At 49.5% G+C, this 14,599-nt stretch overlaps 1 protein-coding gene across 4 annotated transcripts in view; it reads left to right on the plus strand.

Annotated features, from left to right (window-relative positions):
- The window catches only part of RNF220 (ring finger protein 220), a 337,403-nt gene that overhangs the window by 259,710 nt on the left and 63,094 nt on the right, over positions 1-14,599 (plus strand). For 3 of the 4 annotated variants that reach the window (XM_082265020.1, XM_082265022.1, XM_082265023.1), the window contains 2 exons: positions 8,526-8,647; positions 10,283-10,412. In XM_082265020.1, coding sequence (XP_082121146.1) covers positions 8,526-8,647; positions 10,283-10,412 — 252 coding nt within the window. The remainder of the gene's footprint in view (positions 1-8,525; positions 8,648-10,282; positions 10,413-14,599) is intronic. The other variant, XM_082265021.1, reaches the window with a different exon arrangement.

The following is a 14,599-nucleotide window of genomic DNA, read 5'->3' on the forward strand; positions in this document are numbered from 1 at the left end:
TCGCAGACTGCATGGTGCCACCGTCCAACGACCAGTGGCGGCTGGTGCATTGAAGGCGCAGGGGCGCCACCCCCCCATCCATGAGTCTGGCCCCCTAATCTACATGCGGGGCACCGGACGCATGGAGTTCAATTGGGTTTTTTTTTTTTTTTTCTGAATCACCTGATTAGAGCCAGAGGCTCTAATAGGCTTCAGAAAAGGGTGGACCCGGGGCGAAGAGCACTGCGCCCTAGCCCACCCATTTGTGTGACAATATTGTCACACGGATCCTCCTCCTGGCCAATCAGGAAGCATGTCCGAGACCCGCTTCCCGATTGGCCAAAAGGCGAACCCATGCCATGGGGAGAAGCCACCGCTGCAGGTAAGTGCACTGGTCTCTCTGCATTGAAGGGGGCACGGCGCGCTAGTCACTCTGCATTGAAAGGGGGCACGCTGGTCAGTCTGCATTGAAAGGGGGCACGCTGGTCAGTCTGCATTGAAAGGGGGCACGCTGGTCACTCTGCATTGAAAGGGGGCACGCTGGTCACTCTGCATTGAAAGGGGGCACGCTGGTCAGTCTGCATTGAAAGGGGGCACGCTGGTCAGTCTGCATTGAAAGGGGGCACGCTGGTCAGTCTGCATTGAAAGGGGGCACGCTGGTCAGTCTGCATTGAAAGGGGGCACGCTGGTCAGTCTGCATTGAAAGGGGGCACGCTGGTCAGTCTGCATTGAAAGGGGGCACGCTGGTCAGTCTGCATTGAAAGGGGGCACGCTGGTCAGTCTGCATTGAAAGGGGGCACGCTGGTCAGTCTGCATTGAAAGGGGGCACGCTGGTCAGTCTGCATTGAAAGGGGGCACGCTGGTCAGTCTGCATTGAAAGGGGGCACGCTGGTCAGTCTGCATTGAAAGGGGGCACGCTGGTCAGTCTGCATTGAAAGAGGGCACGCTGGTCACTCTGCATTGAAAGGGGGCACACTCTACCTTGATTACTGAAGGCCCCTTTCAGACTTTTGTGACCTCAAAGTCACGCAATTTTTTCCAGCGTTTTTTGCCGCAAAGCAATGCCTATTATATTTTTCAGTTTGCGCGCCCCCCCCCCCCCCAAAAAAAAATTTTGAGCACCAGCAGCCACTGCTTCCCACACCTAGAAAGAGTCCTGAGAAATACACCGATATCCTGTCTCTGCATTCCTCCCATTCATCACTGCTCCTCTTCTCCATTTCTTATAACAAGAATCGTCATTCAGCTTCCATTGGCTCCTCTGGAAGTCTCCATACCACTATAGGACATATTACATCCTATTACATGGGGGTATGACCCCCCCCCCCCCCAGCAGCCTCTAGGATTTATTGGTGACTTATTAGCGTATAGTAGAGGCAGAATCCCCCCCCCGCCCATAGGCTTATAGCTTGAATTGTGAAAGGTGCGGTTTTACTCCATATATACAGAGTAGAAGTGGGGGAGGCCTGCTGTAAAGTTTGATAAAACCCCTGTGACCTTCAGCTAGGATGGACAGGGATATGAGACATTGAGAAATACTGTAGTCGCCTTGTTCTGCGCAAATAAACTGAGGGGCCTCTAATGCCCCGTTTCCACTCAGCGGTTCGGTTCGCTGTTTTTGCCGTTTCCATTGTCAATAGTTGTGAATGGTACCTTAATTCCAAACCGTACCACTTTTTGTGACCTTTTTGTTGGGGTACCAAGCACATAAGTACCGTACCAACAGGGTGGAGCTACACCCACTTAAAGTGATACTAAGCACCCACTGTGTAATTTACATTTTCCCTTCGATGTACCTTTTTTCCTAATGGATGTTCAGCTGTCACATGCCTCGGCTCTCTCCCAGCCTGTCTGCAGGGAAACATAAGAAGGAGGAGCTTCTAGTTCTCTGCTGCTGGTCACATGTTAAAAAAAAAAAAAAAATGAAAAAATAGCCTTTGGAATACAGAGTAACAATAAACTGTTTTAAATCATCATACAAATATATTTGCAATCAAATCTATTATTTTGTGGCAATACCATGGATTGGACGGATTTCTGCCAGTCAGAGGCTGTCACGCCACTCCAGCCTGTGTCATAAAATGAGAGGGAGGTGAAGCCTCCATCAATCTACATGTAAAATTCCAACGCCATTGTGTTTAGCTGGTTAGCGGGCATAGAGGAGGAGGGAGGTAGAGAGGGAGTGGGCTGTCATTTAACATTGTTTATACGCCCACATGTGTGACTCTATAGTCACATGGGATGCTCAGATGTGATTGGGAGGAAATGCTCAGCATAGAAACTCACTGAAAACTGAGCATGTGCAGAGCTGCCAACACTGCTCTGCAAAATCTCCAACTGCATTGGGGACATGGGGGGGGGGGGGGATAGAAGAGCAGCAGGATCAACAAGAGTACAAAAAAGGAATCCTATAATGCGGGTTTAATGACACTTTAAAGCAGGTGAGAAGCTCCGCCCCAGCTCAGAGGCACCTGATCATTTCTGAATGGTCTCAGAGGTGTCTTCTGATGTCCGGCTGATTCTATAGACAGAGTGGGGTCCTACCAGTTGTACAGAAGGTTTAAAGATTGACGTGGGGAGCCCCTCACTGGTCAGCGGAGGGAGGACATGTCCGGGAGGTTTAGTGGAACTTCTTACTGGCTGATATGCAGCTGTGTGACGATGAATGTCTGCTAACCCTTCTACACTTAACGAGGCCCAATAACCGCTTTCCAGCACTCCTAAAACTTTCTTGCTGGTCTGGGTGCCCTTAGGCATTGCAGCTGTGGAGGAACTGCATCTCCAGCCATGGAGAGTATGGGGGGAATTCTAATTGAACATTGCAGCTGTATTATTGCTCCGAGTGCGTTTTCTGAAGACGGAAACCGGTGTCTGGTTGGGCCTGGAGTCATCGGGATAAATTACCACCTTCCTGATACAGAAACACTGGACCAGGCTGAAGGAAGGGACCCGGCACTGGGTAGCCCAGCTTTCACCTGGCACTGGGTAGCCCAGCTTTCACCTGGCACTGGGTAGCCCAGCTTTCACCTGGCACTGGGTAGCCCAGCTTTCACCTGGCACTGGGTAGCCCAGCTTTCACCCGGCACTGGGTAGCCCAGCTTTCACCCGGCACTGGGTAGCCCAGCTTTCACCCGGCACTGGGTAGCCCAGCTTTCACCCGGCACTGCGTAGCCCAGCTTTCACCCGGCACTGCGTAGTCCAGCTTTCACCCGGCACTGCGTAGTCCAGCTTTCACCCGGCACTGCGTAGTCCAGCTTTCACCCGGCACTGCGTAGTCCAGCTTTCACCCGGCACTGCGTAGTCCAGCTTTCACCCGGCACTGCGTAGTCCAGCTTTCACCCGGCACTGCGTAGTCCAGCTTTCACCCGGCACTGCGTAGTCCAGCTTTCACCCGGCACTGCGTAGTCCAGCTTTCACCCGGCACTGCGTAGTCCAGCTTTCACCCGGCACTGCGTAGTCCAGCTTTCACCCGGCACTGCGTAGTCCAGCTTTCACCCGGCACTGCGTAGTCCAGCTTTCACCCGGCACTGCGTAGTCCAGCTTTCACCCGGCACTGCGTAGTCCAGCTTTCCCCCGGCACTGCGTAGTCCAGCTTTCCCCCGGCACTGCGTAGTCCAGCTTTCCCCCGGCACTGCGTAGTCCAGCTTTCACCCGGCACTGCGTAGTCCAGCTTTCCCCCGGCACTGCGTAGCCCAGCTTTCCCCCGGCACTGCGTAGCCCAGCTTTCCCCCGGCACTGGGTAGCCCAGCTTTCCCCCGGCACTGGGTAGCCCAGCTTTCCCCCGGCACTGGGTAGCCCAGCTTTCCCCCGGCACTGGGTAGCCCAGCTTTCCCCCGGCACTGGGTAGCCCACCCTCCACCTGGCCCAGGAAAGGGAGCTTCGGAGCTGACAATGGTGGAGCCTGCTGCCTCTCCCCCGCTGTCCCGTGCTCTCCTCCTCTACAGAATAACAATACATTTTATATGTTAAAGAACAAAACAAATACTGGCACAAACAACAAAGGTCCTTACTACTGAAAAACCACCTCTGATGAAAAAAAGTTACAAAACTGATAAAAACCTAACTGAGCAAACAGCGGAGGAGTGAGGTAAACCTTCACACTAAGCTAGCGCTTACTAATCGCAACATACAAAAACAAGCTGTTGATCCTGCCAGAAATCTTGTGAGCAGATAGCTTCCTGTGCTCTGCACTCTTATCAGTTACATTGGGGTCCATTCACTAAAGGTTACCGCATGCAATATGGAGGTCATTTGACTTATTTTTTTGGCAATATCATAAAAGATAATAAGAGTCAATTCAATGTAAAATATTGACTGTGAGGTAAATGCTGCAAAAAAAAAAAAAAAAAAAGAAGATAAATCAAAGTCAATTCACTAAAAAACATACAGATTGGTTATCTATCGCCTGATGTTTGCTGGCAGGATTTTAGAAATGTACCAAATAGAGGAACTCTGCACTGGCCAAGAAGTGAATAGTATACAATGTATCGGTGTGATTAGTGTATGTGAGGAGGTGTGGGGTGTGTCGGTGTGAGGGGTGTATCGGGGTGTATCGGGGTGTCCGGTGTATCGGGGTGTCCGGTGTATCGTAGCTGGAAGTCACTGTAGGGACCCCACTACTACAGTGATCTCCATTTGCTTCCAGGTCCTGTGCTGAGCAGCTGGAATGATGCTTTGGGAATATAAAAGAAGAAAATGGCCGCACACCATCACGGAATCCAATGAAGAAATTTCCTTTATTCACATAAGTGATACAAGGTACGATAGTAGATGTGTTTCCCATGACTGTGCGCAGTCCTGTGAAACGCGTCTACTGTCCTACCCTGCTGTACCACTTTATGTGAATAAAGGAACTTTTCTTCACTGGATTCCGTGGTGGTGTGCGGCCATTTTCTTCTTTTATGCTTCTCCTGGTGGGGAGCCGAGGTTCAGCACTCACCTTGAATCATGGACTTTGACTGGCCTGAGCGGTTTTCTCTCTCTTCAATGATGCTTTGGGAACACAGAATGTCAGCCGCTCAGCAAGGGCACCATTCGGAGATCACTTTGCACAGCCTTCTCTGATTGGATGAGGTGGATAATGTGATATCCCAATCCAATCCTGGGATTTGGCGAGTCCTGTTGGCTTTATTTTTTTTCTGTTCTTCTGCAAGCAGCATCTGCATTTTGTTTTCATAAAGGATCCTCACTTAGGGGTCTGTTTTTAGGGGAAAATGCCCTAAGCATGTTTGATCCTAGGGGAACACACCCTATGAACGGTTTGATCTTAGGGGAGTACACCCTAAGAACAGGCCGATCCTAGGGGAGCATGGCCCTACAAGCGGGACGATCCTAGGGGAGTACACCCTAAGAACAGGTCGATCCTAGGGGAGCATGGCCCTACGGGCGGGTCGAGCCTAGGGGTGAGTGACCCTATGGAGCAGGTCGATCCTAGGGGTGCATGGCCCTATGGGGCGGGTCGATCCTAGGGGTGCATGGCCCTATGGGGCGGGTCGAGCCTAGGGGTTTGTGGCCCTATGGGGCAGGTCGAGCCTAGGGTTGCGCGTGGCCCTCTGGGGCGGGTCGAGCGTGGCCCTGTGGGGCGAGTCGAGCCTAGGGTTGCACGTGGCCCTGTGGGGCGGGTCGAGCGTGGCCCTGTGGGGCGGGTCGAGCCTATGGGTGCGCGTGGCCCTGTGGGGCGGGTCGAGCCTATGGGTGCGCGTGGCCCTGTGGGGCGGGTCGAGCCTATGGGTGCGCGTGGCCCTGTGGGGCGTGTCGAGCCTATGGGTGCGTGGCTTTACGAGGCGTGTCGAGCCTAGGGGTGCGTGGCCTTACGGGGCGGGTCGAGCCTAGGGGTGCGTGGCCTTACGGGGCGGGTCGAGCCTAGGGGTGCGTGGCCTTACGGGGCGGGTCGAGCCTAGGGGTGCGTGGCCCTATGGTGCGGGTCGAGCCTAGGGGTGCGTGGCCCTATGGGGCGGGTCGAGCCTAGGGGTGCGTGGCCCTATGGGGCGGGGCTATCCATATTTTTTGCCCTGTTCACACCTTTTTTATTGTGAAAAATCCCAGAAACAACATTTTTATATACAGAGCCTCCTTGGTGTCATTGGTTCCATGTTCTGTCTTGCAGCCCCCTTGTTAGACATGTGTGTCTGTCTCCTCTTCCAGGGTGTAGAAAACACGTGTTTTATGACATGGGATAAAATCCTCTGACCTTTCTGGCCGTGTAGTAATTGCGTCTCCCGGCTGGTAGTGCGGAGGGGGCGCCGCGCTCACACCTGAACTTCTCACATTAATGATGTGAAGACCTTTTTTTAGTGTAATGTTCACATTATGAGCGCTCAGCGCTTCACCTGCAGGCAGAAGGTTTGAATAATAACAAAAGATCGCATTAAGTAGACTTTTTCTTCCCCCGCTGCTACTTTTTTTTTTTTTTTTGCCGCAGCTGAATTACATTATCTTTTCCCGACCAGCGCCATTACCATTCGGCGTTTCTTCACTTTTGATTAGTTGGGGAAGGTGGGAAGCGCGGGCCGATCCGCCGACAGTAGATCAAGACTGAGGGATTAGTGAGCTAATTAGAAATGATTGCGCCCATCGTTATTAATTAGCCATCGCCCGGTCTCACTTGCCTGTTCCCCTCCCAGGATGGCTGTGCGGTCACCCCTCGCCCCCGGGAACGTCTTCTCGATTTTTTTTCTTTTTGATTGGATGTGAAAAGTGACTTTCCAGGAAGGGTGTGCAAATCTTTTTGCCGGCTTCCAGAACTTTCCTCTCTGGAGATTCTGTGTGATAATTCAGTCATAGAGAGCTCTGCTTTGTAGTGCATGGGATCCGATTCTCTCCTTCTCTCTATATACCAAAGAATTGATTAGGAATGTTGTATGATGACTCGGATCCTTCACTTCACAGCCCCTCCTAGGAGAAGTTCACATCTCTGTAGGTAGGGAACGTGCAAAATCCCATGCCTTCCCGACCCACAGAGAAATGGGCTGCACTTGAGAAAATGCGTGGGGGTGCCATTATTTCTCAATGGCACCCCCACACAGCATCTACGGCACATTTTCACTTTCACCAAACCACATGGTGCGCCAGCACTGGGCAGCTTGATGGAATGCGACTAATAAAAAAAAAAAAAAAAAAAAAAAAAGTTGGGACTTTTCCCTGCGTTTCTTCATGGGTAGGGCAGCACTACTTCACTTTACTGTCCCCATCTTCTCCCCCTTTGACATTTCTGTCCTCATCTTCTCCCCCTTTGATATTCCTGTCCCCATCTTCTCCCCCTTTGATATTCCTGTCCCCATCTTCTCCCCCTTTGACATTACTGTCCCCATCTTCTCCCCCTTTGACATTACTGTCCCCCGTCTTCTCCCCCCTTTGACATTACTGTCCCCGTCTTCTCCCCCCTTTGACATTACTGTCCCCGTCTTCTCCCCCCTTTGACATTACTGTCCCCGTCTTCTCCCCCCTTTGACATTACTGTCCCCGTCTTCTCCCCCCTTTGACATTACTGTCCCCGTCTTCTCCCCCCTTTGACATTACTGTCCCCGTCTTCTCCCCCCTTTGACATTACTGCCCCCGTCTTCTCCCCCCTTTGATATTACTGCCCCTATCTTCTCCCCCCCCCCTTTGACTTTACTGTCCCCATCTTCTCCCCCCTTTGACATTACTGCCCCCATCTTCTCCCCCCTTTGACGTTACTGCCCCCATCTTCTCCCCCACCGCTTTTCCCTCCTTCACATTACTGTCCTCACACCCCCCCTTTTCACATTACTGTCCTCACACCCCCCCTTTTCACATTACTGTCCTCACACACCCCCCCCCCCCTTTTCACATTACTGTCCTCACACACCCCCCCCCTTTTCACATTACTGTCCTCACACACCCCCCCTTTTCACATTACTGTCCTCACACACCCCCCCTTTTCACATTACTGTCCTCACACACCCCCCCCTTTTCACATTACTGTCCTCACACACCCCCCCCCCCCCTTTTCACATTACTGTCCTCACCCCCCCCTCACGCTTTACAATACTGTTCTCACCTTATCCCCACCCCCCAACCTTTACATTACTGTCCTTACACACCCCCCTTTTACGTAACTGTCCTCAACCCCCTACCCCACTTTCCACATAACTATCCAACCCCCCTTCATATTACGGTCCTCAGCCCCGCCCTTACATTACTGTACCAGTATGGCCAGCCTATGGGTTTTCATGTTTCAAATGTTCTATTCTCCATAATATGAAATAAAAAGCTCAGCAGGGATGGTGGGAGCCCCCCCCCCATAATAACCACAGCAGGTGACTTTTCTGGAAGTTCCAGCTCAGATATGTCCTCTATGGAGTCTTCGATATTAGAAAATGTTTGTTTTGGGTGGATTTACCCTTTAAGGTGAGAATTTATGCTCTGTCCTGGCCTGTGTTTGGTCATTATGGATTGGCTCTATGCGCTCCATTGATTTTGTATCAGTTTGTGAAATTGAGACTTTTGTTCATTGTAAGAGGGGTGCTGACATATAACGTGTTTATTTATTTTTTTCTCTTCTTTTTCTTTTCTGCATCCACCAGCCCGGATTGGGAAGATGAAACGGCGAAAGCAAGATGAGGGACAGGTATGTCCGCTCTGCAGTCGGCCGTTGTCTGGATCGGAGGAGGAGATGAGTAGACATGTGGAACTGTGTCTGGCTAAGGTAGAGGAACCGGGAGGTGATTCTGGTCGCCCGCTATCTTCTGTCACTTCCCTGTCTATCACCTCTGCTACCTAACACTGGACTCCTGTAGATTGTTAGCTCTTCTGCCTAACACTGGACTCCTGTAGACTGTTAGCTCTGCTGCCTAACACTGGACTCCTGTGGACTGTTAGCTCTCCTGCCTAACATGGGACTCCTGTAGACTGTTGGCTCTCCTGCCTAACCCCGGGACTCCTGTAGACTTGGCTCTGTTGCCTATCCACGGGACTCGTGTAGACTGTTGGCTCTGTTGCCTATCCAAGGGACTCCTGTAGACTGTTGGCTCTGTTGCCTATCCACGGGACTCCTGTAGACTGTTAGCTTTTCTGCCTAACCATGAGACTCCTGTAGACTGTTAGCTCTCCTGCCTAACCCCGGGACTCCTGTAGACTGTTAGCTCTCCTGCCTAACCAAGGGACTCCTGTAGACTGTTGGCTCTGTTGCCTATCCACGGGACTCCTGTAGACTGTTGGCTCTGTTGCCTATCCACGGGACTCCTGTAGACTGTTAGCTTTTCTGCCTAACCATGAGACTCCTGTAGACTGTTAGCTCTCCTGCCTAACCCCGGGACTCCTGTAGACTGTTAGCTCTCCTGCCTAACCAAGGGACTCCTGTAGACTGTTGGCTCTGTTGCCTATCCACGGGACTCCTGTAGACTGTTGGCTCTGTTGCCTATCCACGGGACTCCTGTAGACTGTTAGCTTTTCTGCCTAACCCCGGGACTCCTGTAGACTTGGCTCTGTTGCCTATCCATGGGATTCGTGTAGACCAGTGGTTCTCAAATCCGGTCCTCGGGACCCACCAACAGGCCAGGTTTGCAAGATAACTAAATTACATCACAGGTGATCTCATTTGCTTCTCAGTGATTGCAGTATTCTAGTCTGCATCCCCCAAGGTAATACTTAAAATCTGGCCTGTTAGTGGGTCCCGAGGACCGGATTTGAGAACCACTGGTGTAGACTGTTGGCTCTGTTGCCTAACCACGGGACTCGTGTAGACTGTTGGCTCTGTTGCCTATCCACGGGACTCCTGTAGACTGTTAGCTTTTCTGCCTAACCATGAGACTCCTGTAGACTGTTAGCTCTCCTGCCTAACCCCGGGACTCCTGTAGACTTGGCTCTGTTGCCTATCCATGGGATTCGTGTAGACTGTTGGCTCTGTTGCCTAACCACGGGACTCCTGTAGACTGTTGGCTCTGTTGCCTAACCACGGGACTCCTGTAGACTGTTGGCTCTGTTGCCTAGCCACGGGACTCCTGTAGACTGTTGGCTCTGTTGCCTAGCCACGGGACTCCTGTAGACTGTTAGATCAGCTGCACTCTTCCTGCTAACCGGTTACTGACCTCCCTTGTTGGTCCCATTACCAGTCCATTGAACTCTGTGTTCTGCAAATGGAATTTTGGCCAAGAAGGACTTAGTTTGATGCTAGTGAACGATGCTAGTGAACGATCGACAATATTTGTTCCTACCTCGGCCTCTTCTGTCCTCCTAACTCTCAGCTGCTCCTCTCTGATGACTCTTTATATTAGTAGCACATTGTGTAGTTGTGGATGTTTGTGGCCCGGTGTACTGAGCTGCCGTTTCTGCCTCATTGTAGAGAGAGTCCAGCATGAATGAAGATGACTCTGTAGACATTGAGAATGAGAACGGTCATCGGTTTGAAGAGTACGAATGGTGCGGGCAGAAGAGGATTCGAGCCACAACCCTTCTGGAAGGTGGATTCCGCGGTAGGTACCACCGTGCACTTACCTTCTGGTCTAGTGTTAGACATTCGGAATGCTCCCTCGTCCTGCTCATTGTTTAGCTCCCATTCGCCCTCTCTCACTGTCGCCCATTATTCATGTTTGATTTCCTGATTGCCGGACCATGTACAGCAGTCTTCATTTTGGCAGCAAATTTCGATTTAGTTTTAGTCCTAGTCTTTTGACTAAAATGCCATTTTAGTTTTAGCTGTATTTTAGTCTTTTGACATAAAAATGCTGTTTTAGTCACATTTTAGTCAACTAAAATCTCCAGTACATTTTAGTCAATTACAAATCGAATGGGTTTAGGTAAATTGTAATGCATTGTTAAAACATTGATCTACACACACGGCAATGGGGTCTACACACACGGCAATGGGGTCTACACACACGGCAATGGGGTCTACACACACGGCAATGGGGTCTACACACACGGCAATGGGGTCTACACACACGGCAATGGGGTCTACACACACGGCAATGGGGTCTACACACACGGCAATGGGGTCTACACACACGGCAATGGGGTCTACACACACGGCAATGGGGTCTATACACACACACACACAGCAATGGGATCTTCACCTTCACACACGGCAATGGGATCTTCACCTTCTCACACGGCAATGGGATCTTCACCTTCTCACACGGCAATGGGATCTTCACCTTCTCACACGGCAATGGGATCTTCACCTTCTCACACGGCAATGGGATCTTCACCTTCTCACACACACGGCAATGGGATCTTCACCTACACACACACACGGCAATGGGATCTTCACCTACACACACACACGGCAATGGGATCTTCACCTACACACACACACGGCAATGGGATCTTCACCTACACACACACACGGCAATGGGATCTTCACCTACACACACACACGGCAATGGGATCTTCACCTACACACACACACGGCAATGGGATCTTCACCTACACACACACACGGCAATGGGATCTTCACCTACACACACACACAGCAATGGGATCTTCACCTACACACACACACGGCAATGGGATCTTCACCTACACACATGGCAATGGGATCTACACCTACACACACACACAGCAATGGGATCTACACCTACACACACACACACAGCAATGGGATCTACACCTACACACACGGCAATGGGATCTTCACCTACACACACACACGGCAATGGGATCTACACCTACACACACACACGGCAATGGGATCTACACCTACACACACACACGGCAATGGGATCTTCACCTACACACACAGCAATGGGATCTTCACCTACACACACACGGCAATGGGGGAATCTTCACACACGGCAATGGGGGAATCTTCACACACGGCAATGGGGGAATCTTCACACACGGCAATGGGGGAATCTTCACACACACGCACACACACGGCAATGGGATCTTCACCTACACACACACACACGGCAATGGGATCTTCACACACGGCAATCTTCCTTTCATCTTCCAGCTTCTCATGTTCTCGGCTTCCAGCTGAGTTCTGTTTGCTAAAAATGTTTTGGTAGGACACTGGACCCAGATGTGCAACTCTTGAAGTCTGCTGTCTGTCAGCCGGGTTTTCCGGGAGATCCCCAGAGCAGTCTGAAGAGTATAAAAAAAAAAAAATGGATAAAAGAATGGGAGTGCCACAAATCAATGGGGTGGGGGGGTGCCCAGGTGGGAGAGCTAAAATGGCTTTTTTGCACAAACGGGGCGTCCTCTTAGCAATATTGTCTTGCAAAATTCCCGAATTTTCTGTGTGATCTATTCTAGATATAACAAATTTATGAAAAATTTGCACTTTGTGTGATCAGTTCTGTAGCTAATTGTTGTTTTTTTTTTTTTTTTTTTTTTTGTGCAATGCATCATTTCAAAAAAAAATTAAAAAGCGATCTAAACCAAAAGGGTGAAAAAAAAATAATGGTAAAAAATAGAAAAATAAAATTGACAGTCAAATAGCAGCTAAAGGTTAAATAGGAGTTGTAAAGGCAGAAGTTGCATTCTATACTAAAATAAAAAGCCTTCTGTGTGTAGCAGCCACCCCATCTCTATCCAGCGATGCCCACGAGTCCCTCGGCCATCTGGGACTCTCCCTTCTGATTGGCTGAAACACAGCAGCGTCGCCATTGGCTCCTGCTGCTGTCAATCAAAGTCAGGTAGCTAATCAGGAGAAAGAGGGGCCGGGTCTGAATTGACACACTGAGATGCAGCTTGGCTTGGGTGCCCCTATAGCAAGCTGCTTGCTGTGGGGACACTCGATAGGAGGGAGGGGCCAGAAGCACAGAAGAGGGACCCGAGAAGAGGAGAATCCAGGGCGCTGTGTGCAAAACCACTGCATAGGGCAGATAAGTATAACATATTTGTTAAAAAAAAAAAAAAAGACACTTTACAATCACTTTAAAGTATTACTAAACCCACAACATTAAAATCAGCCTGCATATGCAGTAAAGCATGCTTGTTATACTCGATGTGGAACCTAAAGGGGTCAATTCTCTGCTTTGTGTAAGACTGTTGATCCTGTCTTCTCTGATCCTCCCCCTTCTCCCACGGTCCCCAATCCATCTTCTGATGGAACAGAGCCTTGGAGTCACTGCTAGAGAGGTGTTTGTTTTGGGTTTTTTTTTTTTTCCGGATGGTGTTTATGATCGGCGCAGGGCCAATCAGAGCTGTCCAGACAGAGGGTCAGGGGTTATGCAACCTCATAGGACAGTCAGAGGAAAATAAAAAATCCTCCTCCAAGCTTTAACCAGACACTGATAGAAGTCACAAGACTGCTATACTGCTGATGAGAAAAGATATTTAGCATTTTTTATTAACTAAAACTATTGAAATTGTATGTTCTGTGCACTGTGGGAGACCAGAGATAGTGAGTGCAGGCTCCTGGGCTTAGGAACACTTCCTAAAGAAGGCTGATTGGGGTTTACAGAGGATTTATAAGGGCAGAATAGAAGCATCGTTTTTGTATATATATATATTTTTTTTTTTTTTACTTTACCACTTTGATCCGCTATGCATGAACCATAGTGGATACAATGTAGCAATAGGAACATTGCTACACATTAGGGCTCGGTTCACACTGATGTCACATAGTATCTGACTTGTGGGACCCCAAGTTGGTTGATGTGAAATTCAATGTTTCCCTATAAGAGCCGTCTTACCTGATAATACTACACAAGTCTGTCCGACTTTAGAAAATGTTCCTACATTGGTCCGTCTTTGATACAACGTCACATCAAAGTCTGATTCCAAAGTTGCAGTGAAAGTTGCACCACTTTGGAGTCAGGATAGTGTAAACCGAGCCTAAAGCTGGATACACACTATCCAACTTTTGTGGTTAGATTTCCTTCAGATTTACCTTTTCTATGTAGTGCAAGGGCGGGCCAGATTGCATACAAATTGAAAGTGTTTAGGTTTGACCTCATTATGTGGTTTTGGTAAGTCTCTAAAGGAAAAAGTCTTCAGAAAATTGTATAGTGTGTATGGCCCATAACTCCTAAAGGCACAATGGACTGTTCTGCATTCTAGATAAAGGTGTGTGTTGTGGTTTTTTCTTTTTTCTCTTCTTTCTTTCTTTCTTGTATAATACACCCAAAATCCACAAATGATTAAAGTAAGGCCAAAGCTTTCTTGGCAATACTTCTCCTGTGGGTCACAAGAGTGCCCTGTGTTCTGTCCTCCTGTGACCCAGACTCGGGTGACATGACAGAGCTGCTCCAAGCTTTACAGGGTCCCAACAACGTCAGGATCTGACCAGATGCCTAACCAGTAGGGGTGTGCTCAGGCTTGTTCAGATCCTAGTCCTAACCCACCTGAGGAATCCTGCACACCGCCAATCATATGCCGGCCCATACACGCACAGAATTTCGGATGAAAATGGTCGTTTTAGGAAAGATCGTTAGAAAATTGGGCCGTTAGTGAACACAAGTTTACCGACAATTTCGATCGTGTGCCCGGCTAATGTCGATGGATCCATAGTGAAAACTTTTATCGTTTCTACGAAAGTTTTTACGTGTATGGTAAAATTGAAATAAAAATAATATTCTGACTCGTATTGTGCATTTTATCGAACGATCATTATGATCATGAAAACGATTCTGTAAAAAAGTTTATTCTGTAAGTTAGTGGCCAATTTGCTTTCGACCAATTGAATAATCGTTCAGTCTGCAAACAGCCGAAA

Source organism: Pelophylax lessonae, assembly GCF_965119305.1.
Source record: "Pelophylax lessonae genome assembly, chromosome: 8".
Taxonomy (NCBI): domain Eukaryota; kingdom Metazoa; phylum Chordata; class Amphibia; order Anura; family Ranidae; genus Pelophylax; species Pelophylax lessonae.